General features: G+C 47.7%; 1 protein-coding gene across 1 annotated transcript in view; it reads right to left on the reverse strand.

Annotated features, from left to right (window-relative positions):
• LOC107113362 (polyhomeotic-like protein 2) overlaps nucleotides 1-15,228 on the reverse strand; it is a 43,302-nt gene extending 28,074 nt beyond the window's left edge. The window contains exon 1 of the mRNA XM_015414687.1: nucleotides 15,085-15,228. Within this exon, the coding sequence (XP_015270173.1) occupies nucleotides 15,085-15,228 (144 nt within the window). The remainder of the gene's footprint in view (nucleotides 1-15,084) is intronic.
• Between the last annotated feature and the right edge of the window lie 885 nt (nucleotides 15,229-16,113).

Below are 16,113 nucleotides of genomic sequence, written 5' to 3' on the forward strand. Positions count from 1 at the left end.
CCCCCCCACTCACTCTCCCCCCCCCCCCTAAAAAGCCATAATATAAATGCAAGAACTCTTGGGCAGTAATGACAACTGATGGCGAGATTCCCCTCGCAATTCTTTTTTTACGAAGGAAAGCAAGCCTTGCGTACGTTCACAGGAGAGTCATCTATTTCTGTTTTGTTTGCAATCCATTCAGATTTCATTTTTTTTAAAGCAGGCTATTTTTTTTAAAAAAAAACCACAGCTGGGGGGTGAATCAAAATTTATTTGGATTTCTAAAAATCCTTTTAACATTTATTTTCTTTCTTTCTTTCTTTTTTTTAGCTTATCCTGGATTATAGTGGAGAAGCCCTATCTTTGTCTAGGCTCTGGGCGAGATTAGGAGAAGGTCTGAATGCAAACACAGCCCTGAGCAAGCCAGTTTTGCCCCTTTGGAAAAGCAGATTTAAGTAATTCAGCCCCAGGAAAGAGTTACCATGCCATGCCTGAAAGAACCATATAATTTGCATTCAAAGCCATCTACCATGTGGTGGAAAGCTGGGGGGAGGGGCAGAATTTCTAATCCCCTCCCTCCCTCCCTCCCTCCCTCCCTCCCTGTACCAATCCCCCACTTGCCTCCATGTGGTCTAGTACAATGGCCAGGACAATAGATGGTTTTAAAATTAGAAGTATTATTTCTTTGCTGAGAGGTATATCACGCTGCAGAGAAAGATGGGTCTAAGACAGTCATGCTTTTAGCACTGGGTAAGGGAAGAGGATTTATAACGAAATGCCAGCTCTACATTTCTTTTCTTAGAGGGTTAGCCAGGTTATACAGTTGCAGCAAAAAAAACGTTTTGGCTACACTCTTCTTGCTCTATACGTTTTGTTTCCAGAAAGCCACAACTTTCATAAACGAAGTATGGTCCAGCTTCTCGACAGGCTAGGGGTTGGAGCTTAAAACAGCAGACTGATGAGCAATGTTCCCTCTAAGCTGAGTTACTGTGAGCTAGCTCACGGTTTTTGAGCCTCTGGCTCACACATTTTTGTCTTAGCTCAGGAAGGATGGCACCAGAGCAAACCAATTTATGCAGTAGCCAAATCAGCTGCTCACAACTTTAATGCCAGTAGCTCACAAAGTAGAATTTTTGCTCACAAGACTCCATAGCTTAGAGGGAACATTGTTGATGAGGACCAAAAATGGACTCTTAGGCTCCAAAGCGAGCTGTTGTTTTCAAAGAAACACAATACACACTGTGTAAAATCAAAAACCGGGATCTTCCTCCCCCTCCACACAGACACACACGGCAGTGATGGATCCGTTCAGGGAGCCCCAAACACACTGAAACACACTTTAAAAAAATACTGGGGACCAAATGGCAGAGAGGAGGCCAACAGAGAACGTTCCGGTGTAACACATCCCCTGGTATCACCCGCTCCCCAAAGGGAGGGCAGGCCAGAGGTTAACTGGCGGCAGCAAGGTCAGGGCATTCTGACTCCTGAAAGAATTTTCAAGCTGCTTGTGAGACATCCAACTGGCCATCCATCATTCTCCACCCATCACTCTTGTACCGCCAGCATTCTCTTGTACCCAGGGGACCCAGCGGCCCTTCGGGGAAGACCCTCTCCAACACTGGCGGGGGGGGGGGGGGGGGGGGCCCAAAACCAGGAGTCGCAAAGAGTCGGACTCGACTGTGCGACTGAACAACAACACATGAAAGCGAGGTGCATGACCCACAAGGCGTACCCCACTCAGATCGCGCCAGCCAGCGAGAGGGCAAAGCACCTTCGGCCATCCCAGGGAAATAACGGCTCAGCAGAAGCATGTCTTCAAACTGAGGCTCTACCCAATTGGGGGGGGGGCCTGATTTCATGACAAAAATGGAGGGGGGGGAAAAAAAAGATTGGATTTATACCCCGCCCTTCACTACTCAAAGGTGTCTCAGAGCGGCTTACAGACTCCTTTCCCCTCCCCTCCCCACAACAGACACCCTGTGAGGTTGGTGGGGCTGAGAGAACTCTGACACAAACTGCTCTTTTTCAAGGACAGCTGTGCCACAGCTTGTGACGGACCCAAGGTCACATCAGCAGGTGCAAGTGGAGGAGTGGGGAATCAAACCCGGTTCTCCCAGATTAGAGTCCGCACACTTAACCACTACACCAAACTGTAGAAGGAGAGAGGGAAGCTATGGGGAAAGGATTCTGTAGTCCTGGCGCCTTTGCTCTTAAAAAGAGACCTACCCCTTTGCTATATATATGACTGAGAAACATGGCTTTGCTGCCACTGTGTATGTAACAGACCAGAGAAACTCTGGCACCAAGGAGCAGCTTGGGGATAGCTTCTATGGGAATACCAACTATGGCCCCTGTCATACGGGCCGGAAAATGCGGGTGGGAAGCGTGGCTGTTTGCCCCGGGGCAAAATAACGTGCGGTTGCCCGAGCAGACATCCCGTGGAGGTCCCGTGGTCAGGGGGGAGGTGCCGATCACAGGACAATCCTCTGGCGCTGCAAAGAAGCAGGGCCGTGGGGCAAACGGTGTTGTTTTTTATTTTTAAACTAAAGTGTGCGCATGCTCCGTTGGTTGCTTGTGCGCATCCATGGAGACTTGGGGGGAAAAAACCCTTTTTGCGAGGGAACATGGGCAGGCGCTGGAACTACTACCGGAAACGCAATCAGACGCCCGCCCTTGCCCCGCGGTTTCTGGAAACTAGTACCTCGGAGGTACTAGTTTTTTACCCTGCATCTTCGGAGTGAAGCCTCGGGTGAGCCACGGGAGCTCTACGGTTCCCAGATGTGGCGGTGAGATCACGTCCGGAAAATCCGCCTATCTTCTGACTCTCTAGCGTGCCTAATGCTCCGTGTGACCACAGCCTATATAGACTTTCTTGAAGGATGCTGTTGTAAGTGGCTGCCTAGTTCAAGTCAACATGTGAAATTCTGACTCCCACACCTTCCGCGGCCCAGCCTTGACTCAGTTCCCATCCCCTCTGCCTTCTTCAAGGCTCCTTTGCACCTCTGAGGTTTCCTGTTTCTCCCCCCTAACCTACCTCTTAAACCCTATATAAGTAGGGTTTTCATCCCACGAAAACTGATAACTGTCCTTTCCCTCAACAGAAACTGAATCCAAGCATTCAGAACTCTTTGACTCACTGATGGGATGTTTGTGAATATCCCAGGTCAACTCAGCTGATTGTTATGACTCACAGCCAGAGGCAGAATATTGTAAATTTTGGGCCAAGTTGTCACGGCTTTTCCCCAAAGCATCTTGGGAACTGCAGTCTGGGATGGGGATTCTCTTCCATATCTGTAACTGACTGGAAGAAGGAATAGTGATCAAAGTCTAGTGTAGATACGACCTACTATGTGGAAGCTTGTGTTTGTCCTACTTGCTCCTCCACATCACTGTTCTGTGACTGCTTAAGCTTCCTGGCATTGGACTGTTTTGAAAGTGGCAAGGCTGGTCAGTAACCCGTGCAGAGACGCAACAGGCCCCCTCCTTCCTGCAAAAGCAGGACATCCTACTGCAATGATGGCGAACCTTTTAGAGGCCGAGTGCCCAAACTGCGACCCAAAACCCACCTCTTTATCGCAAAGTGCCAACACGGCGATTTAACCTGAATACTGAGGTTTTACTTTAGAAAAAACAACTCCTACATTAACTTAAGATGATCCAAACAAAGTAAGGAAAGCAATCCCAAATGCTTTCACTTACTTAAAATTATTTGGCAGAGAATTCGACACTTTAATGATGGTCTGGGCCTGGCTGGGGCGATGGCACGCGTGCCCGCAGAGAGGGCTCTGAGTGCCACCTCTGGCACCCGTGCCATAGGTTCGCCACCACTGTCCTACTGCATTCTCTGCCTCAGGAACAAGTCAGCAATCAAATTACCTGCACCCAATCATGGCCAGTTAAGAGGATGCCTCCAAGGCATTGGGCTCTCCCCCTAAAAAACTAGTTTTTCTAGGATCATCCCTGGGGAACTGGAAGAAGACATGACCCACAAGCGAATAAAAGCAAGCAGAGATCCCCGGATGCTGAATTCTGTGCCCCACATTTACACTGCGTTGCAAAATACACATGTGCTCATCTCGCAGTGTTCCCTCTAAGCTGAGTTAGTGTGAGCTAGCTCACAGTTTTTTAGCCTCCGGCTCACACATTTTTGCCTCAGGAAAGGACCGCTCCAGAGCAGACTAATTTATGCGGCAGCCGGTAGCTCACAAAGTAGAATTTTAGCACACAAGACTCCACAGCTTAGAGGGAGCATTGCTTGCAGTTGTTGTTGTTCAGTCGCACAATCGAGTCCGACTCTTCGCGACCACATGGACCAGATCACGCCAGGCCTTCCAGTCTTCCGCGGTCCTCTGAAGTTTGCTCAACTTCATGTTCGTTGCATCTATGACAGTGTCTATGACATTGCTCGCAGTACTGCATACCAAAATATTAAATGTCCAGAAGGAAAAAACAAGCACAAATGGGACATTGTTTTTCAGCCCAGATAACCACAGGGCAGTCGGTGACAAATGTCTTATCTCCTTACTTCCCTTGAAGGAATGGCCCTCCCAACCTGGGGGCAGACAGAAAACATGGAAGCAGTAACAACCTGGATCTTCAGCACTAAAATTGCACTCCTGTGTTCCTTAAGCCCAGGACTCATTACCATTTCTCATGAGTGATCAAATCGAAGGGACCTTTGGCAGTGTGATCTCCCTCCTCCTTGACAAAGAAAAAGTAATCAGCTAGGTTTCACAGTCTTCTACACACACACACATACACACACACCCTGAAGGCAGAGAACATCTAAGGACATGAACCCAGCAAACTTGCACACACGCTCCAAATCATATCGATCCCAACCTGGACAGAGACAAGACTCCCAACAGCTCCCCAAAGCTAAAACTCTCCCCTAAGGGCATGGGCCTCTCCTACAGCTTCCCAAAGCTAAAACTCTTCCCTAAGGGCATGGGCCTCTCCTACCGGAGAGCGCCACAGTTCACAGAGAAAATGAGCATACTTACACCAGGTGGCCAAGACCGAGGACGTCCAAGCCTTTGTGAGAACTCAAACCCACAGAACAGTTAAACCAGAGATTCCGCCACCGTCTGTAGCCCGCTCCGCCCACAGAGAAGAAAACCCCTCTCTGTGTACAACACTTGCTGAGTCCTTTATCAGGGTGCTGCAAGAACAACCGATCCCCTCCCCACGGACCCACCCACTCCCGATCTGTTTATGCACAAAAAAGCCCAACCCCAAACGCCTCCTCCCAACTCTCCAATCCCCCACTTGCCAGAGGTGGTCTCCAGGCAGTCTCCGCCTCTCCCAAAGCTGCATGCAGAGCCAGCAGGACAAAGGAATGACCTCTGATCTCCTGTCTCTGACACCAGCAAGAGAAAGGGGGGAGGTGAAAGAGGAGGTTCCTGGGTATGGGCTTCCGTTCGGCATCTCCCAACCAGATTGGCAGCGACTACTGCATTCCATCAGGAGAAAATGGATCGGAGCTCACTTCTAGAAAGCCCCCCCCTTTTTAAATCAAAATAAAAGTTGCTAACACACCCACCCCTTTTTACAAAGGAACCTTTACAAGGTTCCGAGCATCTATGGGATGTCGTAAAAACATACTGATCGACTGACAGCGCGAGGCCTAACTCACAAAAGTTTATGCTGGAATCAACTTTGCTAGACTTCAAAAGGTACCACTTGATTTCTGTTTCACTTCGCAGCCGCAGCAGACTAAGACGGCTACCTCTTTGGAATGAACATCCATCTTCTGTGGCTGACCGCTCCCAAGTTCAACGGGCAGATGAAGGCCACACTCCAAACCCGCACAGGCAAAACCATAGCAGTGACAGTGCTTACTGCCAGATTAGGCCCTCTGAAACCACAGACAGGGTTGCCAGGTCTGGGTTGGAAAATACCAGGGGTCATTTCCTGCAGGAGCGCACAGGAGCGGAGCTCCGGCAGTAAAAAGCCCAGGAGGCGGGCACATGCAACAAGTCCCACCCCCTGATCCCAGCAGCCCCAGGCCACGAGAAGCAAGAAGCCTTTCTTTCTTCCTTTGTTTCTTCCTTCCTTCCTTCTCGCCTTCTTTCCCTTTCCCTCCTTATTTCCTTCTCTCTTTTCTTTCCTTCTCTTTTTCCCTTCCTTCCTTCCGGCACAGATCTGCGCATCCCCCCCCCCACAGCTAGCAATCCAAAACAGTCCAGTGGCACCCTTAAGGCCAAGTTTTATTCAGGTACAAGCTCTCCCTCCTCTGCTACGGCAGATCTGTGCATGTGTCCCCCCCCCCCATAGCTAGCAATCCAAAATAGTCCAGTGTTGCCTTCTGAAACACTTCCGGTGATGTCGGGGGGTGGGGGTGGCATATGCAAATAAGTTATGCTAATGAGTTATGCTAATGAGCTTCTGCACCTCTTTTTCTACGAAATGACCCCTGGAAAATACCTGGAGACTTTGGGGGTGGATCCGGGAGAGGGCGGGGTTTGGGGAGGGGCCTCAGCAGGGTACAGTGCCACAGAGTCCACCCTCCGAAGCAGCCATTTTCTCCAGGGGAGCTGATCTCTGTCAGCTGGAGATCACTTGTAAAAGCGGGAGATCCCCAGGCCCCACCTGGAGGCTGGCAACCCCAACCACAGAACAGCTCGGGGTGTTACACTCCTACGATCTTACCCATTTGACTTTTGCTCAGCACATCCAGCCCCACTTCAAAAAAACTCTGTTGAGGCCTGTACATCAGCAAGGATGCACAGTGAAGTCCACATGTCACTGCACAGCAGCCCACGCCAATGCAAAAGTGTTGGGTGTTACAAATTAAAACACTTCAGTATTTTCAGGGTTAATGATGTTTGTTAAGTCACATGTTTGTTTGTAACCAATCTATTTAGATAATAGGATGCCCGGGAACTTTGGAGCTAGTTTGCTACTCTGATTGGAAACCAAAGTGTCAAGTATTAGCATTTTATGGCTTCCCGTGCTGTGGTTCTTTGTTCTGACCAAGAAGACGACGCCATTCGGCCTTTCCAGTTTTTACCTTTTAGCTGCAAGGATGTAGGCATATAGCTCTTTGTTATTTTCATATCCTGTGTACCTTTTCCCCATGTTAGGTTATAGTAAACTTTTATATTGTAAACACTCCATGGACTCAGTCTCTTTAATATTCTGCTGATTTACTCAAAAAGAATCCCAACAAAAAGTGATACCGGTGTAGTGTAGCGGTTAACAGTATAGGACTAATATCTGGGAGACCTCGCTTGTGCCACGGAAGCTCACTGGGCGGCCTTGGGCCAGTCATACCATCTGGGGTAACCCACATTTGGTCTCCACTGAGGCGAAAGGCAGGGTACAAATGAGGTTAATTAAAAAATGAACTCTCGCACTTGCTTGTGCGTACGATGACACAGCTTTTCTAGTTTCAGAGGAACTCTTTGTCCCCTGTGTGTAATGCACGTGTGAACACTTGAGCACACACAAAAAATGAAGAGTTAAAAAAAAAAACAGAAGTGGAACACCTAGCGGAGGGGCAACATTTCAGAATAGACATCTATGTTGCTCTGCTTTAATTATCCAAAGAAGCTTACACAGGAGCTTGGACTCCCCTCTGTTAACTACAGAAAGCCGTTGGAGCCAATATATTCCCCATTTTGTTGACAACTGCTGTAACACTAAAAAAGTAAAGGTAAAATAGTCCCCATTTTGTTGACAACTGCTGTTAACACTAAAAAAGTAAAGGTAAAGGTTTGTACACAAAAAACAGATTTATTGTAGAGGCCATTAGTGTTTATCAGAGTAGTTTTGCAAATTGCAATTTTCCAAGTTGTAATTGTCTGTTTCTGAATTTTTAAACCGTGCAGGCTAATTTTTTTTTTTTAATGAAATAAAATGGGCATGACTTCCTGTTCCTACCTAGAAGCAGGGAGAGATCTATATAGTGCAATCCGCATCCTCCCCCATTACTCCTGTCCCCCAAGATCACACACAATTTCTCCTCATTGCTTTCTGAATCATCTCCACAACGGTTCTCAACTCCGCAACCTTTGAAAAGGAGCCCCTTTATTTGGGACACTGGAACAGAAAGCTGCCCTTGGCCCAAGAACTAAGACCAAGATGACTTTCAGGAAGCATAGCTATCGGCTTTGCTTTGACTGAGCATGTCCTGAACTTCTGACAGTTAAGGGACATTATCTTCTAAATACACTCACCAATGTTCCCTCTAAGCTGTGGAATATTGTGAGCAAAAATTCTACTTTGTGAGCTACAGCCATCAAAGCTGTGAGCAAGCCATTTGGCTATTGCATTCATTAGTTTGCTCTGGAGCCATCCTTCCTGAGCTGAGACAAAACTGTGTGAGCCAGAGGTTGAAAATCTGTGAGCTAGCTCACAGTAACTCAGCTTAGAGGGAACACAGCTTAGAGGGAACACGAAGATGGGCCCTCTTAACAAGAGTAGATAATGTTCATAATTTTCTTGTTCAGTTGTGACCGGATCATCCAATTGTACCCAACACAAAAACACTGTCTAAGGAGGCTGCTTGTTACTGCTCTGTGTGAAACACTGCTCCTTCTTACCAGGAGGTACACTCAGAACAGTAACTCCCACAGAAACCTAAGAGGGAGGGAATTTTATTTATTTTTACTTCACTTATATTCTATTTTTCTCCCCAATGGGGATCCAAAGTAGCTTTCAACATGCTCCCCTCTCTATTTTATCCTATTTTATTTATATCTATTTTATCCTAACCTATTATATAGGTTAGACAGAGAGAATGACTGGCCCAAGCTCACCCAGCAAGCTTCCATGGCAGTGTGGGAATTCAAACCTGGTCTCCCACATCCTAGTCCAACATAATCCAGGACTGCCAAATTTGGGTTCGGAAATACCTGGAGATTTTGGGGTTTAAGCCTGGGGAAGGCGGGGTTTGGGGAAGGGAGGGACCTCTGTTGGGTATAACACGTTTAAAACACTTCAGTATTTACAGGGCTAATGTTGTTTATAATAGTCAACAGGAAGTCACATGTTTGTTCGTAACCAATCTGTTTACACAGCAGAATGCCCTGGGAATTTTGTAAGAACTTTAGCTCTCTGATTGGAAAACAATGTATCAGGTATTTAGCATAATGGGGTTCTCCTTCCTGCTCTTTGTTTTGCTGGAGAAGGAGACGCCGTTCCTCTTTTATCTCTCTAGCTGTAAGGATGTAGCAATCTAGTTCTTTTCTTATTTTGTATCCTGTGTACCTTTCCCCATGTTAGGTTTATAGTAAACTTTTATATTTTGCATACACATGGACTCAAGTCTCTCAATCTTTACTCTGCTGACTCTAAAGATTTTTACTCTGCTTAAATATATTTTTACCAAGAATCCCAACAACCTCACTGGTATATGATGCCACAGCAACCACCCTCCAAAGCAGCCATTGTCTCTAGGGGAACAGCTGGTCTCTGTTGTCTGGGGATCATTCATAATACCAGGAGATCTCCAGGCAGCACCTGGAGGTTGGCAACACTAAACATGACCACTGCTGCAGAGAGAAGCTGTCTTTTCCCCAAACTTCCAGATGCTGACACAGCGAACAGGCACCTTGACTTAATTTCCCTCCTCTCTCAAATTGCAGCCAAGGCACTGCTCTCCCGATAGAACTGCTCTCTGTAAACCACTAGAGGGTGCTGCATCCTTACCTATTCATGAGCATCATGGAATCCAAGGTGACCCTAAAGAATCCAGCAAACTGATCCAAATTTGTGTACCATTTTCCTGACCCACCTCAGAGTCCTCCTCCTGTCTCTCACCCCACGGCTGCCACAATAAAAGTGGAGGATTCAGTCCTGACTGACAGAACGAGGGGTGAACGCTGTACAATGAGCACAACACAGACAGAAGATCCTGACAGAGAATTAAGGGTGTCCTTAAAAAAGAGTTTTATTTGATTGGGAGTACTTTGGTAGTGGGGAACTCTGAGGGGAAGAATTATCTCAGAAGTGCAAAGGCACTTTCTGAAGTTAAAGTGCGGACATGACTGCCAAAAAAAAAAAGAGGAAAAGTAGTGCGAGGGTGTGGTCAGACGGCGTGCTGAGAGCGGGTTAAACTGCTCCGGTTCTAACCGGATTATTTTTGATCTGGATAATCGTGATCACACATCTCCCTTATTCCGCCTCACCGCGCAGTCACGTCGCCCTCCAGCGTCTACACTACCGACGTGTGGGAGCGTGCATTGGCTGGTTTTTTTTAAAAAAATCTCAGTTTGCGCATGCACACAGCGCCCCTCCGTAGAATAGGGGGGCAAAACTATCATGGTGCCTGTGTAGAACCACCAGGGTGAATCAATCCAACCCCTCCAACAAAAGACTTCCCTTTAAAAGTTTGACCCGAAAATAGCCTCTGTGAGATCCCGAACTCATCTAAACTCTAAAACAAGTGACCATTTAAATGTTGGGTTTTCTAAACACGGTGGTGGAGCTTCGCCTATGCGCACACCGCCAACGCATTAAAAAAATGGCGGGCGAAAAGCGGAAGCCTCGGGCAGCTTTCGAGCAGGGAGGGGGTTTAAACCGGAAGTGGCTTGACACCGGAGGAGCGATCACACAGCAGGGAAATGCGGCTTTAAACGGGAGAGCTGAGAAAACACCACTTTGGGACCTGGTAACAAAATACTCCGGGTTAAAGCGGTTTTGAGGCGGAAGCCAATGGCTGGGGATGGGAGGCAGATGTTGACTGTGTGATCGTGCATATAAAATCCGTTTCTGAAGTGTGGCAACACCAGATCAAACGGCGCGTCTGAACGTACCCCGAGAGTCTTTGAGGGGAAAAAATTCTCTCAGAGGTGAAGAGACATCGTGAAGTAAAAGTGCAGACAGAATGGCCACACAAAAAAGCAAAGGCATAAGGAGACTTAAGCTTGCACTTCAACCCAGAAATTCTTAACACAGGCTATATTGATGCCCCACCAAGGGGAAAAAAAGGGGGGGGGGGGGGGACATTTTGGAGGTTGAGGAATAAATGGGAGGCATCTCCATTTCAGCAGCTGTTCTCCCCAACAGAGGAGAAATGCTCACAGCACCATGAAGATAAAATCCCAGGCCCTAAACTTCTCCCCCCAGGCCTTGAATGGCCTGACAGCAAACAGAAATCAAACCTAACCCTAAGGAACAATGTTTGAGTCCGGTGGCATGGTTAAGACCAACAACGTTTAATTCTGAGTAAAAAAGGTAAAGGTAAAGGTTCCCTTGCTCGAAAGCCAGTCGAATCTGACTCTAGGGTTGCGGTGCTCGTCTCCGTTTCAAAGCCGAAGAGCCAGTGCTGTCCGAAGACGTTTCCGTGGTCATGTGGCACACAAAAGCTTATACCCAGAATTAAATTTTGTTGGTCTTAAAGGTGCCCCTGGACTCAAACTTTGTTCTGTTGCTTCAGACCAACACAGTTACACGCCTGAACCTAACCCTAAGGAGTTGGCCAACAGCCATCAGGTACAGGGTTCTCACTGAATGTATGCCAGAAAGTGGTGTTATCATATTCATGTATCAGAAATACATCAACATAAATAGAGCTGTCTTGTCTGAAGTGGGCAGTGTTCCCTCTAAGCTGAGTTAGTGTGAGCTAGCTCACTGTTTTTTAGCCTCCGGCTCACACATTTTTTGTCTTAGCTCAGGAATGAGGGCTCCAGAGCAAACTAATTTATGCAGCAGCCAAATCGCTCACTCACAACTTTAATGGCAGTAGTTCACAAAGTAGAATTTTTGCTCACAAGACTCCACAGCTTAGAGGGAGCATTGCTAGTGGGTTAGAGAGGCCTTTTGATGGTAATGAAGAGAAGAAGAAGAAGAAGAAGAAGAGATTGGATTTATACCCCGCTCTTCACTCAGAGTCTCAGAGCGGCTTACAAACTCCTTTCCCTTCCCCTCCCCACAACAGACACCCTGTGAGGTAGGTGGGGCTGAGAGAGCTCTTTCAAGAACTGCCCTTTCAAGGACAGCTCTTGTTAGAACTATGGCTTGCCCAAGGTCATCCAGCAGATGCATGTGGAGGAGTGGGGACTCAAACCCAGTTCTCCCAGATTAGAGTCCGCACACTTAACCACTACACCAAACTGGCTCTCTGTTGGGTTCTTCTGATCTAACCCACTCTAATAATATAATGAACGTTTGCCAGAGAATAAATTGATCCATGCAATATATATATATATATTAAACAGATTTAACAACATAACTGCTGCCATGTCAGGAAATGCTTGGCATCTCCAGGTCTGCTATTTGTGATGCTTCATTCCTTTAAAAGTTACTGGAGATCTGTGAGAGAGAGAAATGGTCAGGGCAGAGTTGGTCTTGATTTCGTAGTGGTGAAAGACATTCCTCCTGTGTGCTCTCAAAAGGACAGACAGAACAACTGGCAACATTCAGCTGATTAATTGGTTAGATTAACTCATTAAAACCATTCCCGGCCACCAGATTTTGGGGGGTTCAATTTTGCTTTTAACAAAGCATCATGTAATTGTTATTTTTTCCCCCTGATGTTCTGTTCTTACTTAAATTTAAAAAGGGGGGAAATTGTGTTGCAGTTGAGACATTTAATTGATTGAATTTGCATACAGGAAAGGGGAGGAGAGTGCATATGAATAGTGAAAATATTTTAGAAGGAGGATCTTGGCCACTGGTTGCCAACAAAAGACCTCATATTTGGACAGAATGGCAATTTAGACTGCTTGGAGCCTAATTCTAGTACATAGCCCAGCATTGTCCCCTGTTTGTGAGACAATGGGATACTTCTAACATGACACAGTTTTTAAAGTATTAAGAAATAAGGATTTATATAGTACAATAGTCATAATTTTACCACTGATTTCTTTAATCACCTAGCAGTGTGGCTTCCTTAATTTTCCTTTCCCTCTTCGTTAAACCTGAGATCACAAGGGCTGATACCCAAAACCAGAAGAACAAAATTTGGATTGGAAAAGTCAGAACAGTTGACCAGGCGAGGATGTGAATCACTCTGACCATTTCTACCAGCCTGGCCTACCCAGAGGCTATCTGTCAATCACACATGCCAATGTTGCATATTTCTTGAATACACAATGCTAAATAGCTCACCAGAGGGAGGTGGAGGAGATGGCTTATTAGCTTCTGGATTCAAAGTGCATTTCTCTGAATGCTACACTTGCCCTAGTGCCGATCTATAACTTCAGCACCAGATTTCTCTATTGCATGTCAGTTATGGGTCCCTCAAGGTGGCTAACAAACAGTTAATAAAACCATGTTAAAAACCAGCACTGTCAAACCACCAAACAGCAGATAAAAAGACACACATGTTACAGATCAATAACTGACATTACAGTAATAAAGCAGCTTTTCTACAGTGCTTTAAAGGTTCAGAGCATTTCACAACAGCCCTGCAAGGTAGGGCACAGGATGATCAGCCCCCCCCCTTACTGAAGATGGGGGATTGAAGACAAAAGGAAATAATTTGCCTAGGGCCACATGGTGAGTTTGTGGCAGAGATGAGATCCAATTTGGGAACCTCCCAGATCACAGCTTATTCTGCTGGCAACTAGGATACCAATGAGTTCACAGCCAATCTATGGAATTTCCTGCCACAGACTGCTCCACTAGTAGCCCAAATAAATGTACGTTGGCCACCAAATGAGAAGGGAGCACTCGCTGGAGAAGACCCCGATGCTGGGAAAGACTGAAGGTAAAAGAAGAAGGGGACGGCAAAGGAGGAGATGGTTAGACAGTGTCATCGATGCAACGAACATGAAATTAAGCAAACTCCGGAGGACGGCGGAAGACAGGAGGGCCTGGCATGATGTGGTCCATGGGGTCGCGAAGAGTCAGACTCGGCTGTGCGACTGAACAACAACAATAAAAAATCCACAAAGGAGTGCCGGGGGCAGGGCTCCACCAGCGATTCCAGCCATCGTAATCGAAAGCAGAACCTACCATTTTCAGGGGCACCCAAGGATCAACATAAATCCTGCTGGATCAGACAAGTGGTCCATCTAGTCCAGCATCCTGTCTCACACAGCAGCCAACAAAACAAGGCTTAGAGGCCAAGGCCCTCCCCTGATGCTGCCTCCTCACACTAGTCTTCAAAGCACTTCTGCTGTCTGAACACGGAGGTTCCCTTTTCCTCACCATGGCTAGTAGCCATTGACGGACTGCCCCTCCACAAACCCATCTGGATCCCTCTCAAAGCCATCCACTCTCATAGCCACCGGGAATTCCATCAGTGAACTGCTCACAGAGTAAAGCAGCATGCAGTAGAGCAATTCCTAATATCGCTCCCCACCCATCTGCCTTTCTAGGATACTTGTGGTTGTAAAGTGCTGGCAACCTGCAGCTGACTTATGGCAACCCCATAGGGTTTTCAAGGCAAGAGACTTTCAGAGGTGGCTCACCATTGCCTGCCTCTGCAGAGCAGAGGTAGATTCGCGGGGGATCGCAGTTCCCCCGGGTGAGGTGCGGGGGGCGGGGCACATGACGAAGCCCCGTCCCCTGCTTCTGGCCGCCCCGCTTCCGGCCCTCATTCAGCCAGGAGGAGGCAGGAGAAGAGGGAGGGTAAGTTGCTTCCTCCCCACCTCTCCCCACCCCTGCCTGCCTGGGGCCAGGGAGGGCCTTCGCGGGGCTTCCTTGCACTCCCGCCGGCCTTGCAGGTCCACCGCCGGGCCCCTTTTTGGCCATCATACTTTTTAAAAAGCACTGGTTTTTTTGAGGGGAGGTATAGTTCACTAAGACTAGTGTGCCACCTGTCCAGGTTGTCCAGAGATCCCCATCAGCTCAAGAACTGCAGATCTTGGAAGCTAAGCAGTGTTGACTCTGCAAGTATTTATGTCACACTTCCGGTGATGTCAGGGGGTGTGGCCTTATCACACACTTCCAGTGATGTCAGGGGGTGTGGCATATGCTAATGAGTTCCCCTAATGAGTTCCCCTAGCTCTTTTTCTACTAAATGACCCCTGCTGCAGAGCAACCCTGGACTTGTGGTCTGACACCCAAGCACTATCCAGGGCCGACCCTGCTTAGCTTCCAAGAACTGATGCGTTCAAGCTAGCCTGTGCCATCCCAGTTAGGGCCTCTTCAGGGATGCCTAAGATGAAACAGCAGGACCCAGAACCTTCCCAGACACTCCCTGCCACTTACCTGAACGGTCTGGCGATCAGGGATCCCGCTGTACACGGAGATCTGAGGCCCGGTCTGGCGCCCATTGCTGGTGGTGGTGGTGGTCGTCGTCATGGCGCCAGCGCCGCTGGAAGGAGGAGGGGCTTGCAGCTGCTCGTTATCCATGGTAGCCACTCAGGACACCGGACAAGCCAAGAATGGACGAGGGAGGTGGTAATGGCAGGCGGGCGGGCTTCAGCTGCCAGGAGATAAAAGCAGTCGTAGCAAAGTTTTTAGCCATGAGCCCTCAAAGGACAGAAAAACTGAAAACCGAAATGATTAAGGGATTGAGAGCATCTTCCCCAGGAGGAAAGGCCAAAGAGTCCGGGCCTTTCGAGAAAAGGCAACGGGAGGGGAGGAGGGAGACAGAAGACAGACACGACACATGGTGGGGGGGAAAGGGGGAGGGTGGGAAGGGGAGAGAAAGAGAAGCTTCTCTTCCTTATCCCATGAAATCCAAACCTCACATGCATCTTGCGTGTGTGATCAGTGCTGTCAGGTCATCTCTGACTTATGGTGCCCCTATGAATTGATGGCCTCTGAACCATCCTTTCGGGATGGCGACCCTGTGAATTAATGACCTTTGCTAGAAACAGGCCTTGCAAACTGAGGGCCGTGGCTACCTTGACCCAGTCCATCCATCTCATGTTGGGCCTTATTTATTTATTTATCAAATTTATACCCCGCCCTCCCCGCAGGCGGGCTCAGGGCGGCTTCCATAAAAACATAACTACATTAAAATTTCACAATATTTAACCATACAATAAAAACATTATAAATACAAAGTGCTGGCGGCTGTTAAATTAACCTAGACGGTATATTGCTAGAATAAATTTCCACTGCCCAGATGTACCACGATGTTTCTGCTCGTAATCAGATGTTAAAATCAGATGTTAAAACCACAGACCAAGCTCTGCAGCAGTAACGGCCTGGAGTAGGGGCCTGCAGTAACGGCCTGCAGTAGTGGCGGCCCCTACTTAAATGCCTGGCGGAAGAGCTCTGTCTTACAGG

The sequence above is a fragment of the Gekko japonicus genome, unplaced genomic scaffold, assembly GCF_001447785.1.
Source record: "Gekko japonicus isolate JY-2015 unplaced genomic scaffold, Gekko_japonicus_V1.1 scaffold1156, whole genome shotgun sequence".
Classification (NCBI taxonomy): Eukaryota; Metazoa; Chordata; class Lepidosauria; order Squamata; family Gekkonidae; genus Gekko; species Gekko japonicus.